The sequence below is a fragment of the Gasterosteus aculeatus genome, chromosome 13 (genome assembly GCF_964276395.1).
Source record: "Gasterosteus aculeatus chromosome 13, fGasAcu3.hap1.1, whole genome shotgun sequence".
In the NCBI taxonomy this organism is placed as follows: Eukaryota; Metazoa; Chordata; class Actinopteri; order Perciformes; family Gasterosteidae; genus Gasterosteus; species Gasterosteus aculeatus.
Window position 1 is genome coordinate 10,626,081 of NC_135701.1, and position 22,759 is coordinate 10,648,839.

Consider the following 22,759-nt stretch of genomic DNA (forward strand, 5'->3'; position numbering starts at 1 on the left):
AAATGAATATAAAAACACATCTAATGGCTGATTTTATCCTTTAAAACATTTGTCCTCAAGATAAACAACCACAGCGTAAACCCAAATAACAGCGTGTGTCCTTATTTATGAAACTATTTGTCATGCTTTAAAAAAGGCATAAAAAATAAAAAGCACATAAATGTATTCGTGCATTCAGAAGTGGTCTAATGGTGCTGCACTGCGGGTTGATGGAGGGTACAGCGGCCGTTTCCACTCCTGACAGCCTTTGAATTGTATTTTCAAGTGCCTTCATTATTATAGCTGCAATAGTATCTTCTGCTTGAAACCCATTATATATATTGAGTGCGACAGAGATGCACCAGTCAACAGTGTAAATCTGCTTACCTAAAATCCACCTCCACAATGCAGATTAAAGTGGGCCGAGTCTTTAAACCAACATCATAGATGGATCGTAATGGCGGGATCGCTGTTGTCGTCCTCCACGACTGCTGTTGTAACTTCATACGTCTGAACTCTTACGCCAGTTGAATGTTAGAAGCATAATCTTTGCAGTATTTCTGCATGAGGCAAAGCTGCATAAGGGCTTACAGTATTTACAATATGTAAAGCAGTTGAAACAGGCCTTTTCACAGCAGATACGTGAACACGACACGTTTGTGTGAGTGACAATATCCGCATTTCCCCGATGCGTTGAGCCGTTCACAAGACCACAAACCAACATACAAATATTATTGCACTTGTGTCTGACTGACTGAGCCAGTGGCTCCATCCTGTGTCATCAACACAGCTGCAAGTCAAAGTCAATCACCGGATCTCAGTTCCTTATTGACTGCAGAATTATTGATTTCTCTCTGAATGTGACACAAGCGCATCAAACTCTACATTGTTGCTCTCGAGCTTTGGCAACACAAAAAGCCTATTTGAGCTCATTGCTCAAATACGAGAAATACCAGTATTGTAAAAATGAACAGAGATGAGAGTAAAAAACCTTGTTAAGATGCACCGAGTACAGTCCTGTATCTTAAAATATTGAAAGGGGACGTCTGTGGGGGGTTTAAATGGTGAAACAAGCATTTGATGATGTCATAGGATAGACCTAATGGACATGTTTAGTCTGTAAAATAAAATGTTTTAACATTTGAACGTGCAGCCCACTCATCTCACCACAGAGCCCTGACTGCCCCGTCTGCACCAGAGGGGACTTTCTATGCTGCTCTTACAAATGATGTTGTAGTTATACAACCACAGAATGAGGGCACATTTTAGACCATTACACAACAAATACAAAATATATTAAACTGCGTCGATGCAACAAGCTGTATTTCACCACATTCATTGAATAACTCACTTTTTATCAACAGCAAAATAAATCAGCACCAAAGCAGATACAACACAAGCCTGTATCAACTGCACAGTAGTTGCAACTAAAAACCAACACATTAAAGCAGAAAAGAGCTGCATGCACAGTTATGCCACCTCACACATAAACACACACACACACACACACACACACACACTAGTTTGTTGACATTACAACTGACACATTTAGTTGTACTCACCTCTCTCGAGGAGCTATGAGGCAAAGGCCCGCGGCTCTGAAGTCACATCAGGGATTTACAGTTCCAAACAACAGAAAGGCCCCAAGATAATATGACTAGTCCCCTGAACGGGTTACCGCGAGCACAGTGCAATGGTAGCCAAAGAACCGCACAGCTGTTGGGGACGTCACATCGTTAGCGTGGCTGCCGGGGGACGCGTTGAATCGGCGATCAACTACGAGCCGATGCCAGGACGACATGAGCATCGCTCTTCAAGTTATTATTGTAAATAAAGAATATCGCTACTCAGTAATATTTAAATCACATTGGTGTGTGAGAAAATAAGTTAATTAGTAATTAACCTCCCATGCACATTAGCAGCTGTACTGTTCATTGGCTTGTATTTTATTATTTAAAATAATGCATTAGCATGTGGTATTGTGGTATAGTCTATATTAATACCAACATGGCTCCTTGTTAAATCTTTAACAGGATTTAATCGATCCGGACCACAGAGGAAACGGAAGACTTCATCGAGAGATTCATCATCATCATTTATGAGACAATAGGACTACATCATCCTCCCTCCCTCTTGGTATAAACACAAAAAGACTTTCATCCCAAAGATTAAAATGAAGTTCATGGCAGAAGCATCAACTTCTGCTAATATGAAAAACTCAACATACATACAAAACATACATACAAAACAACATGTGTTGTAACTTCCTGTAGAAATATACTTTGGGATTCTCGCCACATCACTTGCTGTCATGTGACAAACTAGGAATGGAGGAGCCTCAGGGAGCTGGCAGAGATGAACTGCAGGGTGAACTCTCCTGCAGGAGTGAGGTCAAATGTCAAAGGAGTAGCTGAGGCGAAAACACTGAAAAGAAAACACGAGAGCTTAACAAGGCTGGAAAATAGTTTCACCGCTGACCTTCAACCTCTTTAGTTTCTCAGGAGAGTAAAGCTTTGAAGCAGAGCTGATGCCAAACAAACGGTCAGTTTGTATTGGGGACCTCTGATAGACATTAATGTAACTTGAGGGGAAAGTAAAGTGCCAAAATACAAAGGTTGATCACCCGGGTAAAACAAAGATGAAGCAATACTACAATTTTATAAAAGTATCTGATAATTGTTCATTTTCATTCTCCATGTTTGCTCTCTCTCTCCCTCTCTCTCTCTCTCTCTCCCTCTCTTACTCTCTCTCTCTTGACATCCTTTCGATAAATCATCATAAATATATTTGTACCATAGCAACATTACTTGAAGCTAATTAGCGTATTTTGGGAGCAGGACCACGCCTCCAACACGCCCCTTTTGGTACTTCCATAAATACAGCTCAGCCCAATCTTCTCGTTCCTCGAGTACGCATTCTAAAAACCTCACCCTCCCAACCCCTTTTCTTTTTTCTTCCTTTTCTTTCCTCTCCCTCTTTTCCCGACCTTTCGTAGGGCCCTGAAGGGGTTTGCCGTGCCACGGCGGATCCTCCCACATAGTTCCCCACAACCCAACCCGTCCGACCAGACGAAACCATCATCAATCAATCAATCCATCAATCAATTACACGTTCACTCATGACAAACGCCTTCAGTGGATGCCGTGATCCTTGCTAGTGAATTATTATTAATGCAAGCACATGTGTATTTTACAGTATTTTTGTGAAAACTAGCTTTTAGATCAGGGACATTTAACTAATGGGATTGAGTATAAATGTCATAAATTGCAGAGCTTTGATAATCCAATATGGCTCTGGATCTGTGGTCTTTTTCTGATCATCTGTTCCGCTTTTATACATCTTAATCCAGTTAGAGTGATCAGAACTGATCCTGTGGCACTGAAATGGTCAATTAAGAGCTGTTATTCCCAAGTCACCCAGCATGATCCTATGATCATGCTGGGTCACTTGGGATCATTGCCTTTAAATGAAATATCAGTCAAATCCTTACATCTGTAGCATCATGTAAATCAGCCGGCTGATGCTGTGCATGCCTGCATGGATTACATCATGGGCCTGTGGGGCGCGGAGCCACGGTGTCAAAGCAACCACAGGAAGAAAATAACTACAAAAATAATTACTAAGTGATGAGAAACAACTAAAAAGACAAACATTCACAAACCCTCAGAGAGATGCGTAACCATAACAAAGAGACATAAAACAGGACGAGGGGGAACAACAATAACGCCTTTATATCTTGCTGCTAAATTGTAGACGCGTTTGGGCCTTTTACAAATCTGTGTCTGGGGCCCCTTGTCTCATAATCCATCTCTGTTAGTGGGTATTAGGCATTGGATACAGTCAATAACATTATATCTGACTGACAGTTGCTGCCGACAGGTGCATTTAAAGAGCAAATCCAGATTGTCGCCGTGAGAGCAGTGACACAGTGCGCCCCGCCACAAAGTCGTGATGGCATCCAACAAGTCTCATGAAGCAGAAACCAAACAGCAACAGGGTGTCGTCCGGATGCACTTAAATTGAATCATCTTATGAAGAGCTATCAGGTTATTTTGTACTCCCCCCCGATCGTTACCAAAGAAACCAAACAGAGTCCCCAAGCAGCCGTCGCTCGGAGGCTGAAGGAAATAATGAGCTGCCCACAGCTGCTGAGTCATCGCTGTGTGCTGAAAGATGTGCCCGTTAGTGCTGGAATTGGTAGATTTGACAAAGCTGGCCGCTTGCAGACCACCTTCTCTGAATGGCACAGGCCAGTGCAAACATGAGATAATCAGTGGAACGGCAGCAGGAGCCTGTAGGAGGTCCCTTGTAATGACTTCACCTCAGTGGTGCCTGTGAGCCAGGGCCTGAGGGGGGGGGGCGTCTAATCGGAATGCGTACGCACAACCAACAAACGAGCACATTTGACAATGTTGAACACGTCGCGCCTCGCAACACGACTTAAGATCAGATGCAGAAACCTGCCTGTCCGTTCCAAACACAAATCACCGATGTTCAGTCATTCATAGAGGGGTTTCAACTGAAATGGTTCCCTTCAGGGGCTTTGAGAAAATGAGAAAGAGGACAGACAGCTACCAAGCATAGATTGAATAAATCATGGTTATTCTCTCCAGGCTTTATGCAAGAAGTCAGAAGTCCTCCATGCTGCACATTCATTCAGTAAAATGAATTATCCATGATCCTCCTGGTTAGTGCATTGCTGCATTGCTGGATGTAAGTTCAGTCAGCCGACTTAGGCGAATTCTTCATGAAGCTTGTGTACATGACGCACAGCAGCTTCTTTAGGAAATCCCAGCAAATCTGAGCAGGCGTGTTGGAGTGGAGAACTAAGAGCGTCAATAGAAAAGCTTATTGTGAAGGCTGCGTTGAATAACGCTGTCTGCTGTAGCCAGAAGCAGACTGTGAAGCTCTACTCGAGTAGTCTACCTGAACCGCCGCTCAGACACGGATGGATGACGGACCAAAGGTCGGGGACAGGCAGATGTAATGTGTGCTAGTCACATTGTGCACGAAACCATTTTGCATGAACAAAACAATGTTTTATTTATCAGTTTGTATTCCAATGATTTGGTTTGAAACAGCGCCTGTCCGTCTGCCAGTATGTATGTGGGAAGTTCTTGCATTTCGGAGCAAAACTCTCCTTTCAGATATTTAGTATGGTGACACTCAAGGACGGTTGTTGCTCCCTCTCTCTCTCTCTCGTCCTTCGGGGCTCTCTCATCCCTGCATTGAGCCATGCATACTCAGAGAGTGGAAAGAGAGCCACCATTCCTCTAACAAGATTCTGTGTCTCAGACACCCAGCTCTGTCACCCAGAACAAAGCTTCATCTCAGAGAGAGAGGAAAGCAGGCTGACGGCTGAAGAGAAGAGCACCAGCCGGTGTGGGAGCCGACGAGGAGCCTCGGCCACAGGGATTTATTTTCTGCCCTAACAGGTCTTTTTTTTTAGGTGGGCAGATGGATTTTATTCCTTTTGAAGCACAGTTCCAGCAAGTAGTAAAAAGAGGGGGTGTTGTTTTAAAAGGGGGTCACCTGTGAAGGGTTCTTTTAGTTAACGTGTCGGCTGGTGTGAAGCAACCTCTCTTCATTCTCGGTGGAAACAAGTGGGCTGTTGTTTTTTTTCTCAGAGCTTAACGGTAAAGCGTGTAATTCACGTTGCATCATAGTCATTTGACAACACTGATGATGGAGATGAACGCAGGCTGTAGGAATCGCTCGTCTCATCTTCAACCTCTCATCGGGGGTCGGGTCTTGGTTCCAAACCAACCAAACCATTTATTTTGCGTTATTTAAGTTATTTCATTTAGTAGGAATGCTTCACAGAAAACAGATGTAAAACTGAGACTGAGAAATGAGACTGCTCCATTCTGACAATAATCCCAAAGTGACATGAGGCATTTAATTGCATAAACACAACAAAAAATAAAAATGGAATTAGCCCTCATCATCACAGCAGACTGTGTTTTATCTGTTTCCACAGCCGTGGGGGCTTTAGCTCATATAAGCATATGCCAGATGGGCATAGAATTGGTCCACAAAATGACCCGAGGGCAGTTAATTTCCTGCCATCTTTTCTCCTTTTTCACTCGCCCGTTCTGCCATATCTGTTCTGTTTCTCAACTGAAGCCAGTTCTAAGCTCAATTGCATATTGAGAAGTGGCAACGATATCACTGCTTGTATGCCACTCTGTGATTCAAGCCACTGGACAGCAGCCACAGAGCAGAATTGATGTCCCACACTAGTTTAAGCGTCAATTAATTGTGTCAACCCTCAGTTTAAGAATCGAGATCTCGATTCATTTCCTCCACACATTGGCTCATTGGTAACAGCAGGCCAGTAAAAAAAGGCCGGTTCACTTTGAAAAAATGACATCACAATCGAAATGTCAGTGGAAATCAATCTTTTAAAATTAAGATAGAAAATTCCAATGAGGTCTAAAAGTCACTGCCGACACATCATTAGTCACAAAACAGCGACTTGTTTTTATTAAAGGGCCCTTTTTATAGATGTGGGTTATCGATAAATGATCAATTGTCCAAGCAGAAAACGCTGACTTATAATGACTTGTAGTACAGAGTAGCCCCCCCCCCCAGAGAAAGGGAGTCTTTATCATCAGTATTGGTCTCACTGGAGGAGGACGGATTTAGTCTTATGACATCACAACTGTTATGTCTCTTATTGTCCACTGCATACTATACGCCTTTCTCTCTGTATGGTCTCAGTTACATTACCTTAATTGTTTTGTTATCTGTAGTTTGAGATTCTTGAAATAGGCAGTAATAGTAATACACATGGACTCATATATTGACATATTGACCTCTCAGCGTGTTACCAGCATAAAGACCTTCATAGTACATGTTAGAATATCTTTATTTAAAGATGTACGGTTTTGTTATCGCTGCTTTTCACTGCTGACACGCGATAAATAGGCCCTTTACTCTAATTTAATACAAAATATGTCTTCAGGAAGTCAAGGATCTGAGACATGATTTAGTGTTTTTTTCTTTTTTCTATTGCATCAAAAAAGAACCCAACAGTGAAGGCTTTACTTTAATGTATTTTTTTATACCACCAGTGTCTTTGTGCACGCACGGTTTTATGCATTATGGATTGAAGGCTTCCAAGCCAAAGAGTAACAATAAAAGTGTCTCGGAGCAAAGGAAATATTAGACAGCGCTGAGTCTGTTTCAAGCCACAGATGACCATGGACAAGCCTCGACGACAAGTGAGTCGTTCTTTCTTCAGTTAATCCCTGGCAGCATGTTGATTACACATCCCCCGTGGTTCCGTTCTTTCTTTCGCTGAATGTGAAATAAATGAAACATATTATTAGCCATAATAACATGCTGCAGCTCCATCTTTGCTTTGAGAGTGGTGTGGTGGAGCACATGAGTAACAGTGAAGAAATAACGCAGCTCAAGCACGGCTGCTCCACTATCCTCCAAGGTGAAGCTGCTGTGGGTCAGAGCAGCACAGTGGGGCTCTGTGGTGCTAAATGAGGTTACTGTGCGGCTCCACAGCTCAATGTGAGTACAGTGTGCAACATCACATGACAAATTAAAAACCCCTAAAATTCAGGACATATTTAATCTCTGAGCGCACATAAAATCATAAAAAGCATTAAGAGAAACACAGTTGTTCATTCATAACTTCCTGTGCGGTGTCTGTGGCGTCAGCATGTTGCTGCAGTCTCTGTTGCTGTGTGACCATCAGCCCGGCTGCCATCTGCTGAAGATATGTATAATAGTGTTGCTCTGGCACCAAGCCAGGAATCAATACTTATCACCACAGGCTGTTCCCAGCTGGTGGAAGGGTATATTCTCTATAAATAGATGCATAGAAAAGTATAAAGTGGGCTTTTATCATAAAAAAGGCTAAACTAAATACCAGTGACAAGTAGGAAAGATACAAAAAGAACGGAAAGATGACCAAATGGCAATAGAAAGCAGGAGAGAGAAGTTAAACTCCAAACAAAGCTTCATAAAAATAAAGATTTGTCTTTATGGCATTCACAAACTGGATTGCATGAGAAGAAATCTTGATGAATAGGATTTTGAGGCCAATTCTCTCCAGTCTTCAGGGGATATGCTGGCTGTGATTTTTAACTACATAGCAATGCTGCCCTCTTCTGCTTGTTAATATGCTTGTTTTAAGATAAACGATTAAAGATATTCATTGTCATGTCATGGTTAACAAAGTTAAATTCTAATAATCCAATGTCCTCCTTCCAATAATCATCTAATACGTTATTTATTGTAGCATCAAACCGACTGTGTGAATTTCTTTCTCATTTCTAGAGAAGTCAATAGCTTTGGCGGACACTGCCACCAAGGCCCAACACCTGGATCAAGAATCAGGAATCAGGAAACATTTATTGCCATAATATGTCAATTTGACTTGGCGTGCGTAACAGCAGACAATACAACAATGGACGACAGTAGACAGAAGAACAGTGCACGAGGAATAGAATAAAATATAATGCTATGGGTTAGTAGTAGGCTATGGGTTAGTTTAAAAAGTTAAAAATATTTAGAAATTAAAAATTAAAAATAAAGTGCACCAGCAAATAGAAAGTGACAAGTGAAAGTGGCGTGTGCAGTGAGAAAGAACTATAGAAATATGGATGAATTTATTTATATTTTATCCAATAAAACACGGAAGTTTCAACTAAGTAGAAAAATCCTTGGTTCACCTACAGAGATGGGGAAACGTAAAAAATGGCCCTAAAATAAGCACGTATGTGTTTTGTAATATGCTGCCTGTTAAAACTCCCCACGGTACAGATGTAGTCAGAAGTGTCGCGATGGTTTCGGCGCAGCCTGAAAGGCTAAACTCAGGGAGGCACTTTATGTACAAACCAATCAGCGTCCTTTACGAACCATTCGTTGTATTGCTGCGTTTTCAGCCAATCAGCAGCACCCGTGTGCGTCTTTTGACCAATGATATTCCACGATGTTCAGACCAAGGAAGTTGGTGACGTTTCATGTGTCTTACGTTTAGTACACAACTTCACCGGGCAACGAGAAGAAGTCATCCGCCTTCTGGTCGTTAATTGGTCGGTGTTTTAGAGTCACATAAAGGACGAAGAACTCAGCTGACCTTAGCTACCGTTATCTTGCTCACGAGCTGTAAAAGTTGGTTAACCGAACCGAACAGAAGCCTCGTTGAACATGTCTTCCTCCCGGTCAACCCGAGCCGGGGTGGACCTACCCGGGGACCCGCATCACTAGAAGATGGAGGGATTGACCCGGGACTGTCATGGCTGCTGTTGTGAAGGCGTGCTGTTACACCAGCGGCCGCTTGCTGGGAGGATGGTGCCCGCTGCTGTGTGTCTTCCTCTGCTTTCTAGTGGCCGTCCTGATGCCCCTGGTGGGGGAGGAGGACCGCTGCTGCGCCACCCTGAGGGGCTTCGCGCAGCTCCGCTGCCAGCTGTGGGGAAGCTCTCCGCAGCCTCCAGCTGTGCGGTCCACCAGCCTCACCGTCCCCTTCACGGCCCTGGATGTTCTGCCTCTGAGGTCCAAGCCGAGCAAAGGTACCGAACACCAGTGATGAATTCATCCACTTTTACCACATTAAGATGAAGACACGATTTCCCTAAATGTCCACTTTCTATGCATGTTCATTCTCGAAAGACGGCATTTCAGTCAAACACAGATGCTTTTACATAGCCTATACTGGTCACTGCAGGAGCGAGGTCCTGGACCTCATGTCTCTTTTCAATGCCCCCCATGTTCTCATTGCAGAGATGAAGCTGGAGGCCAAAGCGGCGCTGCAGCTGGCTCTTGAGATGAGGAAACAGGGGAAGAGGGACAAGGCTCACAAGCTGCTGGTGCACGCACTCGGCATGAATCCAGACTTTGTGGATGCCCTAACGGAGCTGGGCACCATTCTGGAGGAAGAGAAAGATGTGGTCCAGGCGGACCACCTCTACACCAAGGCCTTGGCCATCTCGCCGTGTAACGAGAGAGCCCTGGTCAGCCGGGACCGAACTCTTCCCCTGGTGGAGGAGATCGACCAGCGTTACTTCAGCATCATTGACAGTAAAGTTCGCCGGCTTATGTCCATACCTAAAGGCAACTCGGCCCTCCGCAGGGTGATGGAGGAAACCTACTACCACCACATCTACCACACTGTGGCCATCGAGGGCAGCACGCTCACTTTGTCCGAGATCCGCCACATCATCGAGACTCGCTATGCCGTCGCCGGGAAGAGCCTGCAGGAGCAGAACGAGGCCATCGGCGTGGACGCGGCCATGAAGTATATCAACACCACGCTGCTGTCCAGAACGGGGACCATGACCGTGAGTGACATCCTGGAGATCCACCGGCGGGTGCTCGGGCACGTGGACCCCGTGGAGGGGGGGAGGCTGCGCACCAGCCAGGTGTTCGTGGGCCACCACATCCCGCCGCACCCCCAGGACCTGCAGAGACACATGCAGGAGCTGGCCCAGTGGCTCAACAGCGACGAGGCGCTGCAGATGCACCCCGTGGAGTATGCGGCCCTCGCGCACTACAAGCTGGTCTACGTGCACCCGTTCGTGGACGGGAACGGGCGCACGTCGCGGCTGCTCATGAACCTCGTGCTGATGCAGGCGCGGTACCCGCCGGTCACCATCCGCAAAGAGCAAAGGGCCGAGTACTACGCCGCGCTGGACACGGCCAACGAGGGGGACGTACGGCCGTTCATCCGCTTCATAGCCAAATGCACGGAGATGACGTTGGACACGTTGCTGATTTCTACCACGGAGCATGCTGTGGGGCTGCCGGGAGCCAGCCAGGAACACGCCTGCCCTGACTGCAAACAGACCATCCCCATTCACAACTGAGCCGGAGGCGGGAGAAGCTCGGAGCTCTTCCCAAGGATTGTGTTTTGAAAGCCCTCTGCTGTAACCCCTTTGCTTCAGTTTGCGTTATACGCTTACTCAATTCATTGGGATTCTCCAGGGTGTTGAATTGAAGTGTATTTGGAGGTTTACACACTTTTAGTGTGCTTTCAGTGTCCAACAGTCGGGATTATGCATTTCTATTAGCATCAGAATGCAATCTACTGGTTCGGTGAGGAGGAAAGTTCTGATGTCATACCACTCGAGATGCTTCAGTGTGCGAACATTCAGATAATTATCTTCTTTGGGATGAAGGTGATGTCTTTAACACTGTAAAGAATATATATATATTATGTATATGATTATTTATTTTAAATTAAGTGTTTTATTAAAGTTTTACAATTGACAACTTGTCATTGGAAACAAAGATGATTTATGTGACTTTATTGGAACAGGAAGACAACAAGGGTAGAAGGTAAGATAATGAAACAAGCTGGTGAATAAATACCAATTGAACAGCAAAGCGTGGCCTCGTATCATATCGTGTTTATTTTGAGGAAATGAACCAGTTTTTTTATGAAAACTACCTAGCTCTCACTTCAGTGTACAACAGTTTAATGTATAACTTTCAGGAATCAGTCCTGTATCTTAATCCTTAACATCTAAACCAACTAATTCCTCCTATCAACGTACTCATGACGGCGCAGGAAATTAACTTATTTCTTTACTAGCCAATAATTTTCATAATTTTTCTTTTCTTTTCAGACCCCAATCACCCTGCTGGAAGGTGCAGGGCACATCAGTCATTGCTTTCTATAAAAAGCATATCCATGTGATAAAGTAAAATTACTTTAATATTACCCGAACAGGCAGGTTGCATCAACAGGGATGTAAAAAAAGAGAAATAAAGTAAATTGGAGCAGTTGAGTAAATATTCCACCTCATATCCAGCATCAGCAGCGTGACAGGTTGGGAACATGTTCACAGGCCAAGAGACCGTAGATGTCATAGCATCAGAATACTGACCAATAACAGACTGGATACAGTAAAAAGTAACTGCTAGCCTTGTTAACTAAGTTGTCAGCATCAACTAAGTTACACAATTGAAATCCTAGGTTTCTTAAAAAACATCACTGTAAAACATCCAACTTCTGTACACACACACACGATATTACACCATATCTGAACTTTGTGCATAAAACCTGTAAACGACATTCAGACAGTTGGCTGTTAAGATTTCTAAAATAAATATTTTTTCATATGTGTCTCTCACATCCCTTCCACCTACACACAAAAACAACACCATTGCAACAATTGTAGATAGTCTATTTACACACAAATATTATACACTTTTTTTTAATAAAATATCCGTCAAAACACCATCAAACAAAAACAATCTGTCACACGGGTGAAAAGTCTTGGTTGAAAACGCTTTCCGATGGCGGGCGAGAGTTCGGCGATTAAGGCAAATCTCGCAGAGCGGCAGATAAGAACAAGACTTGAGATTAAAGGGAAGCCGGGAACCCAATTACAGAGGAGTAAATTTGTAAGGACACTCAATGGCTTCTCTCTGGCTTTCTCACTTGCTGAGAAGCATCTTGGCAAAGTCAGAGTTTGACAACGGCTTCGTCTCTCCGGCTGCATTCTCTGCCGCCGCAGCTCCGTTCTCCGCTTTGCCCCCCGGCCCACTTTGTCGGTGCAGAGAACGAGGGAGCAGCGAGAGCTGGGTGCGACCTCTTCCTCTCCTGGGGAGGCAGAAAACCAGCTTTGTTTCAGAACACTCACAACACACATGGAGGCAGACGAAAAGACAAGATGTGCCAGTAGACTTACGATCCAAAGACCTGGCGAGGGACGTCCACGGCCAGCCTGCTGGAACCAGCGTTATCCATCGTGTTCCTGCGGGGAGGGTTACTTATGGCAACGGAAATCTTATTGTCCTCCACGCACATGCCGTCCATTTTCAGAACTGCATGAGAGGCCTGGGCCTCATCCGCAAACTCCACATATGCCAGACCCTACAGAGGCACACAGCAAGAAACGGTCAACTCACCAGCAGCTGAGTTGGAACCATTAGTTTAATCAGGAGAACTAATTTGGGCCAAACATCTGGACACTGTCCTTCTCTTAATGGCTCACCTTGGGTTTTCCTGAGCGATACGTGACCAGACGAATATCTTTGATGGTGCCGTGACCTTTGCAGATTTCCTCCAGCTGCTCTTTGGTGCATGAGAACGGCAGCCCAGAGATAAAGATCTTTTGTTTCTCCATGGAATTGTTGTACTTAAACACCTACGGAGACAATAAGGGTGAGTGGTCACGATGGAAAACCAGCAGAGACATTTTGATCTAGAAGGATATTTTTCGATTAACGCCCCGGTGTGTACGCTGATTACATTCAAACATAATGATATAATAAGATCAATATGCATAAAATCGATAACTGAAGACCAAATAAAAATGATAAATTCCACATTCAAAATATCTGAGAATTTGTAAATATAATTTTGAAAAATAAGCTTTACGCCTTGACACCTGCCGACATTGTAGATATAGAAATAAAAAACAGTAAATTATGTATTTACCTTAAAGTCAGGATTTTTGTTCTTGTCCACACACGGTGACACAAACATGGGCCTGCCCTCCACCTCCCGCCGGTCCAGCTTCAAGGCTTCAGCGACACACACTGTGGACTCAAACTGCACATAGCCGTAGCCTTTAAAGGCCCCTTTGCTGGCAAAGACTGGGCGAACCTGTTCGATGGGACCACAGGTCTCAAACAGGGTCCTCAGCTTCGCCTCGGGCTCCTCCAGCGTGTACGCCAGGTTGCTGATGAATACGCTGCTGTTGTCGTTGCGGAGCTCTGGCTTGTCGTCGTCGTTGCTGCTCTGCTTCTGGGCAGCGGCCGCTGCTCCTTTATAGCCGGGGGGAGGACGCTTAGAGCCGGGGGGAGCTTTCTTCCCAAAGAGCCCCGTCTCCATGTGCTCCTCTGCGGTTTGGTCCCCATTTCCTCTGTGCCTTTTCGTGCCAGGTTCTGTTTTAGAGCGAGAGAAACATTTGCAAACACATCATTTCAGGAAAATTTTTGCTGTAAAATAAAAGAGGTTCATAAAACAAATCATCTCCATTTACCGGAGCCGTTATTCCACTCCTTGTGATGATCATCCTGCTCTGCTTTCCTCTTCTCCCCAGCTCGAGTTCCTTTCGGGACTTTCTTCTGACCCTTCTTCTCGGCCTTGGTCCTTCGCCGCTGGTCAGCTCGCTCCTCCTCTTGGCGAGCCACGTTGGCCTCTTTCTCAGCTGCCTAACAGAGGGGGGGAAGGTTGGTACATGGTAACGTTGGCCACAGGCACCTTAATGATACACCGGTCCAGTGCAACAAGGGCATGTCCTCCAACCTTTGCTCGTTGCGCGTTGATCCTGTTCAGCCGAGTCTCTGTCTTCTGCACCGCAACGTCCCAGTCCTCAAGAGAACCTATAGGCGATGACGCAAAATACAGAGACACAATTCATGAAATGCAATCCTCTTTATTTTAGGTTAGATTTGACCTTTTTTCCCCATTAGTACTCACCTTCAACCCTCTCAAATGTGAGCAGGACTTCGCTCACGTGCTCAGGGTAGTCTGAGGTGCACTGAACTGCTCTGTGGAGAGCTTTCCGACAGTGAACTGGGTCCCCATAAGACCTGCAGATAAAAGTACAAAATAAATGAAAAATATCAGCACTTCATTTCAAATTATCTCCACCCTCCCCACTCAGAAATTGTGACAAACCTTTCAAGGTTGTAGTATTCCAGCCACATGTTGGCATACTTAGCGTTCCCTTTTGTCATGATGCTGTCCCACAGTTCTCTGGCTTTCTGAATGTTCTTGCAGTGGAGGGCCTGGCAGGGAGAAAAAAAAGAAAGAAATCGTTACATATGCAAGTGTGGTTATAAAAACCACAGTAGTATAGTAGTATACTACTAGTATAGTAGTTTAATTATATAGTAGTATAATTCAACTATAAAAGTCACATTTTGAGAAATTTTAGTAACAGGCCCTATAGTGACTGTCGCGATAACTCCTCTTACCTCTATCCTCGCCCAGATCTGCATTATGATACAAGAAGAATCTCCACTTTCACCAAACCCTACAGTGACACAAGACAACTGATGAGGAAAACCAAACCACAAATACCAAAGAATTAAATCTCAGTCGGACGCAAATCCACCCACTTTCTTCGACATCTTGTTTCATGTAGTCCAAAGATCGAGAGAATGCTCCTCGTAGCTCCTCTAATTCCTTACTTGATTCTGAACAAACACACAGAAAGGAAACACCTTGAGCAAGACAACAATAAAGGAACACTAGTGAAACATTTCAAACAAAGATCTATTGTTTCGCACAGAGCTGCTCTAACCTTTGCTAAAATCCACGCGTCGCCTCAGGTAATCCAGGTATGACTGCCAAATCTCCACATAATCCGTTGCTTGAATGAAACCAGCATTCAGCGCCTTTTCAAAAACATCTGTGAGGAAGACAATGACACCACTGCTGGGTCTGAAATCTTTCCAAATGGGAAGCGCACAGCAACAGAGTAATCAATATGAACAGTCTGTACCTGAGACGGTCTGATGGTCCGCTCCGTGCCTCTCCAGAGCGAGCAGGTAGCTCCTCCACAGACCCATCGTCCAGGGGCAGTTCCTGACAGCGCGTTCATGAGAAGAGAGGACCATGTCTTTGATCTTCAGCTGACGGTCCTACAGAGTCCACAGAGAGACAAAAGGATTGAAATAATAGTCAGCAATGCTGAAAGATTTATCACGGAGCGGGTTTTAGAGTGACGTCAGCAGGAGTCTACATATAAACATCACAGTCCCCCTGAGAGCCCATTACTCACAAGATATGTCGTGTATTTGCCCCACATGTCTGGCACAAGGCAGTTCTCTGCTAGAGTCCGCTCAAAGGTGATCTGGATCCGTGCAGGGTCGCCCTCCTTTAGCTCAAAGTCAATGTAGGACTGATACTCTGCCAGCTTAGGAGGTTCTGCTGCCATCTGCAGAAAGACAAGAACATGCAGATAAGATGTTAAAAAAAAGGCATTTTTTAAAACTAATTTAAGGAGGATATCTGCAGGAGACTGTATTATCAAGCCAGTTACCAGTGCGTCTTCGTAAGATTTGTACTTTGCCAGCTGCTCCAAAGCCTTTTTGTACTGATGGATGACCGTCTCGGCGACCCCATGCTCCGACCACTCTTCATACTCTGCATAGGTGGCTTCCATGTCTACAAAGCAATGGAGCACAAATTTCAGACACACTTAAAAATTGTCAATAAAACATACATACAGCAGATACAGTATTTACAAAATGTAGAAATGTATCATTGTTCACGGTTTATTGTCTAATCTCTGAATAGTTCAACGAGGGAGATGTTTATAAAATAAAAGAAGTGGCAACCCTACAGAAATCCCTTCAGCTGGGACAGGAAGAAATAAAACTAAGACCATCTGGCTACATCTCATCCACTCCTGCAACAAACTGAAAGCGTGGTCAGAGACTGAAGAAGAGTGTTCTCTTTCTCAATCTGCATCCCAATTCAGAAGCCACATCACGACCGTGCCACGCTCAACTTATTCAACGAGCCAGCGTTACATTTTAAAAATGGGGCAATTCAGTTTTTTCTTCGGAGATCCTTGCAACACGAATCCTGCCCGTTTTACAGAGGAGGCGTCCTCAGTCATGCTTACCCATCAACGGGACGGCCAGCTGGCGACGAAACAGCGTGTGGATACGCTCAATCTGAGTTTTCAGCAGCTCCTGCTCCTCGCGAGTAGGAATCCTTCCGGGGGGAGGCTGAGAGGAAACGTGGCAGAGGATTAACCAAGTGAGTAGAGTATCATTCAAAAGGAGGATTCAACACAGAACGGGAGGAATAATTGATGTCACCTGCAAGTATACAGGACGGCTTTTGATTTAAAACTTTTGAAAGCAAATGCTGAAAATGCAATAAGATCCAAGCATTTATCTGGCCCCGATGAGATCCTGGTGATTGGAACACAAACCTGTACTGTGGAAAGAATGGCGTTCTCAAACTCTCGGTATGCCTCCCACACGGTCTGCCCCTTGGTCATGTGGAGTCCCACAGCAGTCACAGCTCTCTCAAAGATGGACCTCACTTTGTCCATCCCACCTGGTGAGCCCATGCCACCAATTGAATACTGAGCAAATTCCAGCCAGATTTCTGGACCTGAGTATAATGACATCAGATTAAATGTTAAACGAATGAATTGACTGAACGTCGAATCAAAAGCAGTTAGTAATGTTGGAATGCACTCACAGATATAGTCATTTACAGCGGTCTCAAAAAGTTCATATACTTTCTCCCGGTTCGGCTCTTCTTCGGTCAGACGGATTTCATCCTTGAGCCAATCTAGCCAGATCTCTGCAGGGTTCAATAGAGGGGTTTTCAGTTGCAGAGAAAGTTCAGAGCTTTTGTCAACGGTTAATTTGAGCCAAGAAGAGAACAGTACATGCACCAACCTTCAGTGAGCGGGAAAAGTTCACTCATTTTCTCCCTTGCCTTTCGCAGACGTACAAGTTCTCCCTCTTGCTTCAGTAGTTTGATGAGATCAACGTGGCAGTTGTAGTCAAAAGCATTGATTGAAAGCTGAAAAACGACAAAGAGATGAGAGGATAAGCGGTTTAACAGTACAACTAAAAATGTCCATATTAAGCCATGCTTATTTTGCTCTGCCTTTATTTGATTGCATCAGTGATTTATTTGACCACTTCCAGAGAAAACGTCACACCTCATTGATGACACATATTCAATTATGACATAATCAAACCAACAGGTGTATGAACGTGTACAATGCTCCATTGGTTATTAAGTTGTATCTAGTTAATCTCATGCAGAAACCTATCTTGGTGGTAGTAGCAAATATCGGAGTGGAGGAGGGCTCCATGTCAACACAAGATAATGACAACACTTTTCAGTATAACCTACATGACGGTGGAACTCACTGCAGGGTTGACCAGCGTCGTGGTTGTACAGTGTTTTGTCACGTGTTACTACATACGACACGAGCGTACGGCGCTGACGTTAATAGTATAATAATAGATGGGAATTATTTCTCACAGCTGTGTTATTGGATGCAAAGGCTGCAGCATTTACCGTTATACGTATTAAAGGACGTTGTGGTATGTTAGCAATAAAGTAAAACGTATACTACTTTATATGTGTACATTCACTTTCTAACTAAAATGAACTGAACGCTGTGATGTCCCAAAGAACTGAGATAGTAAAAAGGCGCCATTAACGTTACCATCACAGATTAGCATGTCCGCTAATCACGACGGCTAACTAGTTAGCGTGGATGACGTCGTATCATGCGCCCCTAATTGTTTTGGATAACAGCGGCTGTTCATTATATTACCTGTTTCGATTTAACTAGTGCAGAGCCCAATGGCACGCAACTTTAATGATATGGTTACTGGTTCGTTGTAAGTTACATTAGCTGACTTTGTCCAACGTTACCACCCATTCATTCGCGTTAGCTCGTGAGCTAACATTAGTGAACTCACCTGCTCCTCCAACCGCTGGATCTCCGCTTCATTTTCTTTCTCGTCTTCCGACGAATTGTCCTCCTCATCCTCTGAAACATCTACTCCCATTCCCTCCTCTTCCCCTTCGTCCGAGTCTCCATCCCTCTCCTCCATCCCCGCATCTCCCTCCTCCATGTCTTGCAAATGCGTTTGCTCTGCGTTGCTCGACGCGGCCATGTTGGATGTCCGTCTGCCTGGTAACAGGCCACAAGCCAGTAGTATCGCGAGAGGTGGAGCTGAAAACTCGCCGTGGATCCCCTCGACGTGCAGCGGCTCCTGTTCGCCGCTAGTGGGTGCTCCCTCCCCGGCGACACACTCCTGCCTCGCCGTGTTTGTCAACAGACAGTGGGCTGTCCCCTCTCGTGTACACTCGTTGATTTCCGTCAACAATCGTTATCTCAACATGGCGATGGCCTCTTTAGGAAGCGCTGCGTCCTCGCTGGTGTTATTTAGCAGACGGGTATTGCGCCCGGAACTGACTGCTCTCTGTTCGTATCACACAAAGGTAACCCTCCAAATTCGCTCCACACCGTCACGTGTGTTTTGTGTGGCAGTGTGTAACTTAAATGTAACCGTTTGTTTGTCACTAACCATATCAGCTGTGTCCGATCCTTTCAACTCCCTAAACAGCCAAGCAGTGACGTGTCATCTTTGGTTTGTCTCTCTGTTCTAGGTGGTGGACCACTATGAAAACCCCAGGAATGTGGGAACTCTGGACAAAAACGCCAAGAATGTGGGGACCGGATTGGTGGGCGCACCAGCCTGCGGCGATGTAATGAAACTTCAGGTGAGGTCGAGGTCAAAGGCGGCTCCTCGTGACTTCCCATCGTACGACCAGGTTTGATTGTGTATTGTCTTCAGATCCAGGTGGATGAAAATGGCAAGATAGTTGATGCAAAGTTCAAGACGTTTGGCTGCGGATCAGCCATCGCATCCAGCTCTCTTGCCACAGAGTGGGTGAAGGGGAAGTCGGTGAGTTAGTACAACACTGATGGAAAGGAAAGAGGTATAATGCTTTACATGTCCTGCCTATAACTTGTCGATGTCTTGCTTTCGTCCTGTAGGTTGATGAAGCGCTGAAGATCAGGAACACAGACATTGCCAAAGAACTCTGCCTTCCACCAGTCAAGCTTCATTGTTCCAGTAAGTTCTTTATGAAACGGCTGAACGATCACTGAACATTTAGATAGATGATGAGAAAAACAGATCCTAAATGTCAAATTTGCACCGTTGTCCTAAAACGTATATATCCCCTGCTTCGGTGTTTCAATGGAGATGGTGGAGAGGACTGTTTAAGTAAAACATTTCCCTGCATGCCCAGTTTAAATACATTTGAAACTGTTCAGTTTGCCGTTTCTCATTTTCCTACGGTTGTCCTCTTATTTGTTACCTATCAGGGTATTTCTTCATAGAAGCAAATCAAATTCATGCTCAAATTACCTTTTAAAACCCCCTCATTCTTTTTCTTTCAGTGCTTGCAGAAGATGCCATAAAAGCAGCGCTGTCAGACTACAGAGTCAAACAGGACATGGAAAAGAAGTAACGCATGCACGCCAGCAGTTAGTGACTTCACCGTTACGTCTTGACACCAGCCATGTAACGTTCCTCTGCAGCGCTGTTGGGAACATTGTTCAGCATAATACTACACAATACTACACCGGGCCTTGCAACTTCTTCTGGAGTTCTTCTGGAGTATATATATATATATATATATATATAATCTCTTTTGAAAATAGCAAATGCTAATGATCTTTCCTACAGAGAACACAAATGAGATCATGAACCACAAACAATGGACAAGGGGGTGTTTTTATTTCATTTTTGGCATTTACGTATTTGGCCTGATAGAATAAAAACCTTGAATATCGGATGACACTGTGTGCTTATTGCGACTGGAATGAATAAACACATTTGCGGTGCCGATGTCATCCCCCGGAGCCCACATCAAGCGGAGCCACCCTCTGTTGGCGCAAAAGTATGTTCTTTAGTACGAGCAGCACTAACAGGATCAGGCCAATTACTAACACACATAACACAACGAGCAGCGACACGACCACAGCAGAGTGCGGTGTGACCCGCGGCGCGCTGCCGGTGGGCCGCAGTTCATCTCTGTTTGTGGAGAGCAAAGATTGTGTCCCTTCAGCTAAGGTAGCGTTATTCTGGGGGGTCCGACCCGTGGCGTTGTCCCGGCCTTTCTGCGTCTCAATAGGAGGGGTTGTGATAGTGTTTTTTAAAGGGGGTGGGCTGACGGTTTGTGTTTTATTCAGGGATAAACACTCCTTAGAGGTAAGGGTCTCTAAAGAGTACAACTTAAGCAACACGTGACTCTTACGTGCATCGTTGAAAACGGATCCAACTGGGCTCTCTCGTGATTCTCGCCTGGCCAACTTTCCCAAATCCATCTTGTTTGAGCTCGGCCCTGTGGGCTCCTCCGCCAGCGTCTCCGGCTGTCCTCCCAGTGGAGAGTACTGGTCCAGTTGGTGGCTGCTCTCATCTGGCCTCAGGGCCCGAGGGCAGATGGCCATGACGGAGAGGTTCAGCAGCAGGTGCTGAGCGAGATGGACCGGCTCGGTGCACACCAGGTCTGTGGCCGTCCTCGGCCGGCCGCTCAGCAGCCAGCGGTAAAGATACAGGATCTCACACTCGCACACCCACAGGTTGTTGGCGAGCTCCACGGATCTGAGACGCGGCAGCGCGTCGAAGGCGCTCTCCGGGACCGAGCGCAGGCAGTTGCTGTTGATCCTCAGGACCTGCAGGTTGACCAGGGCGGACAGCGAGGGCGGGTCCAGGACGGAGATGCAGTTTGCAGAGAGGTCTAAATGGGTGAGCGATGGCGGAAGATCCAGAGGGAGGCTCGTAAGCTGGTTCCCCTTCAGAGTCAGCACCTGCAGCTTGTTGAGACGCAGCAGCGCTCCGCGTTGAACGGCACGGATGCGGTTGTCCTCCAGGTCCAGGCGGGTGAGATTCCCCAGTTGTCGCAGGGCGCCGGAGGTGATGTAAGTGATGCGGTTTTCTTGCAGCAGCAGGGACTCCAGCCTCGGGGGCAGGCCGCGAGGGAAGCGGGCCAGCAGGTTGTGACTGAGGCTCAGCTCCTGCAGGTCGGAGAAGGGCCGCAGGAGGTGGTCCACGTTACAGAGCTGGTTTCTGGCCACTGATAGAGCCGAGGTGCTGAGAGGGACGGAGCGAGGAAGGGACCGGAGACCCAGCGACTCGCACAGCACCAGGAATCCAGGACAGCAGCAGCCGGGGGGACAGGGAGGTGTCATGAGGCACGCTAGGGGACAGAGTAGCAGGAGGACACCACATTGGCACCAAAGCATGACTCACTGCCAGGAACAAGGGAGAGGAGACAACCACATCAGGCACATTTCCCACTTGCTTTAACAAAAAGCTCCTCTAATGAGCGGCTTGTAAGTGGTTGCAAAGTGCTGTATGTGAACCCCTGGAAAGAAAGGGTACTTCTAGAATGCAGCACCGACAAGTAGAGAAGCAAAAGGCGTAGCACTTACCATTTTCTCCTCCTGTTTCAACTGCTCCTCTGAGGAGGAGGAGGGCAGAATTGTCCCCATTTGGTCGGCTCGAGATGTAACTACTGCTGTTGTTGAGAATTCCTGGCAGATGCTCATCAAAGTTTAACGACAGGCTTAAGGTGCCGCATTACCTATTCTGGATCCTCTTCCCCAATTCAATGGATTTAGAGGTAATATTGCTTCAGTGGCTGAGAAGTGAAAAGATTGAAAATACACACGGAGAGAATGTCCAGGTGATGTATGTAACAATTAAAAAAAAAAAGAAGTAAAAAATACAGGTGTATCGAATAACTCAAACAGACGTTGAATGTCTCAAACCGGCCGTGGACGGGGCGCGCCGGTGGGTGGTCCTCTGGCCGTGAGTCTTCCCATCAGCTGGTGGGAAGAGTGAAAGTGAAGGGGGGGCATTGGCTCGAATTATTTAGCACCTCATTGACAAGAGAGCAGGGAACGTGAGCCTGGTGCGAGGCACTGCCACAGCTCGCGTTTCAGCCACCACGGCGGCACGCTTGCCTTTGTGCCGTCATCTCTGATGTTTGATCTTCCAGGTGTAGAACCAGTCACGATTCAACTCAAACTTTATTTAAAACAAAAATCTACTTCAGTCCTTTTCACAATGCTTAATCATGTTTTGATTCGGGTTGATGGTTTGAAATAGATTTCTGACCTGTCTGCCCATATTGAGATGGATTGAATACGTCCATTAACATACCGAACGGAATACGAGTTATCGTAGTGAAGGAATGACTGTTTGACTGAACCTCAGATGAACAAATCAATGTCTGGAGATTTGTAAAGACAACACATGCCATCAGATCTTATTTTGGAGCAAAGGGCTG

The 22,759-nt window shown here is 45.6% G+C and overlaps 4 protein-coding genes across 4 annotated transcripts; 2 read left to right on the plus strand and 2 right to left on the minus strand.

Moving 5' to 3' along the window:
- The first annotated feature begins 8,932 nt into the window (after positions 1 to 8,932).
- ficd (FIC domain protein adenylyltransferase) lies at positions 8,933 to 11,229 on the plus strand. Its single transcript, XM_040195277.2, has 2 exons — positions 8,933 to 9,512; positions 9,724 to 11,229. Exons 1-2 carry the CDS (start codon positions 9,239 to 9,241, stop codon positions 10,803 to 10,805), a joined length of 1,356 nt encoding a protein of 451 aa, XP_040051211.1. The 5' UTR covers positions 8,933 to 9,238; the 3' UTR covers positions 10,806 to 11,229.
- A 409-nt stretch (positions 11,230 to 11,638) lies between these two features.
- Positions 11,639 to 18,588, minus strand: sart3 (spliceosome associated factor 3, U4/U6 recycling protein). The gene is made up of 19 exons (XM_040195276.2): positions 18,370 to 18,588; positions 17,326 to 17,452; positions 17,123 to 17,227; positions 16,848 to 17,032; positions 16,533 to 16,638; positions 15,945 to 16,069; positions 15,684 to 15,839; positions 15,405 to 15,543; positions 15,204 to 15,311; positions 15,019 to 15,096; positions 14,875 to 14,933; positions 14,576 to 14,685; positions 14,375 to 14,487; positions 14,201 to 14,277; positions 13,935 to 14,106; positions 13,388 to 13,836; positions 12,942 to 13,094; positions 12,636 to 12,820; positions 11,639 to 12,547 (listed from the first exon to the last, which is right to left on the minus strand). Exons 1-19 carry the CDS (start codon positions 18,565 to 18,567, stop codon positions 12,382 to 12,384), a joined length of 2,811 nt encoding a protein of 936 aa, XP_040051210.2. The 5' UTR covers positions 18,568 to 18,588; the 3' UTR covers positions 11,639 to 12,381.
- Positions 18,524 to 20,260, plus strand: iscua (iron-sulfur cluster assembly enzyme a). The gene is made up of 5 exons (XM_040195279.2): positions 18,524 to 18,895; positions 19,064 to 19,177; positions 19,252 to 19,362; positions 19,455 to 19,533; positions 19,863 to 20,260. Exons 1-5 carry the CDS (start codon positions 18,524 to 18,526, stop codon positions 19,931 to 19,933), a joined length of 747 nt encoding a protein of 248 aa, XP_040051213.2. The 3' UTR covers positions 19,934 to 20,260.
- tmem119a (transmembrane protein 119a) lies at positions 20,186 to 22,593 on the minus strand. The gene has a single exon (XM_078086678.1). It carries the CDS (start codon positions 21,708 to 21,710, stop codon positions 20,316 to 20,318), a length of 1,395 nt encoding a protein of 464 aa, XP_077942804.1. The 5' UTR covers positions 21,711 to 22,593; the 3' UTR covers positions 20,186 to 20,315.
- Between the last annotated feature and the right edge of the window lie 166 nt (positions 22,594 to 22,759).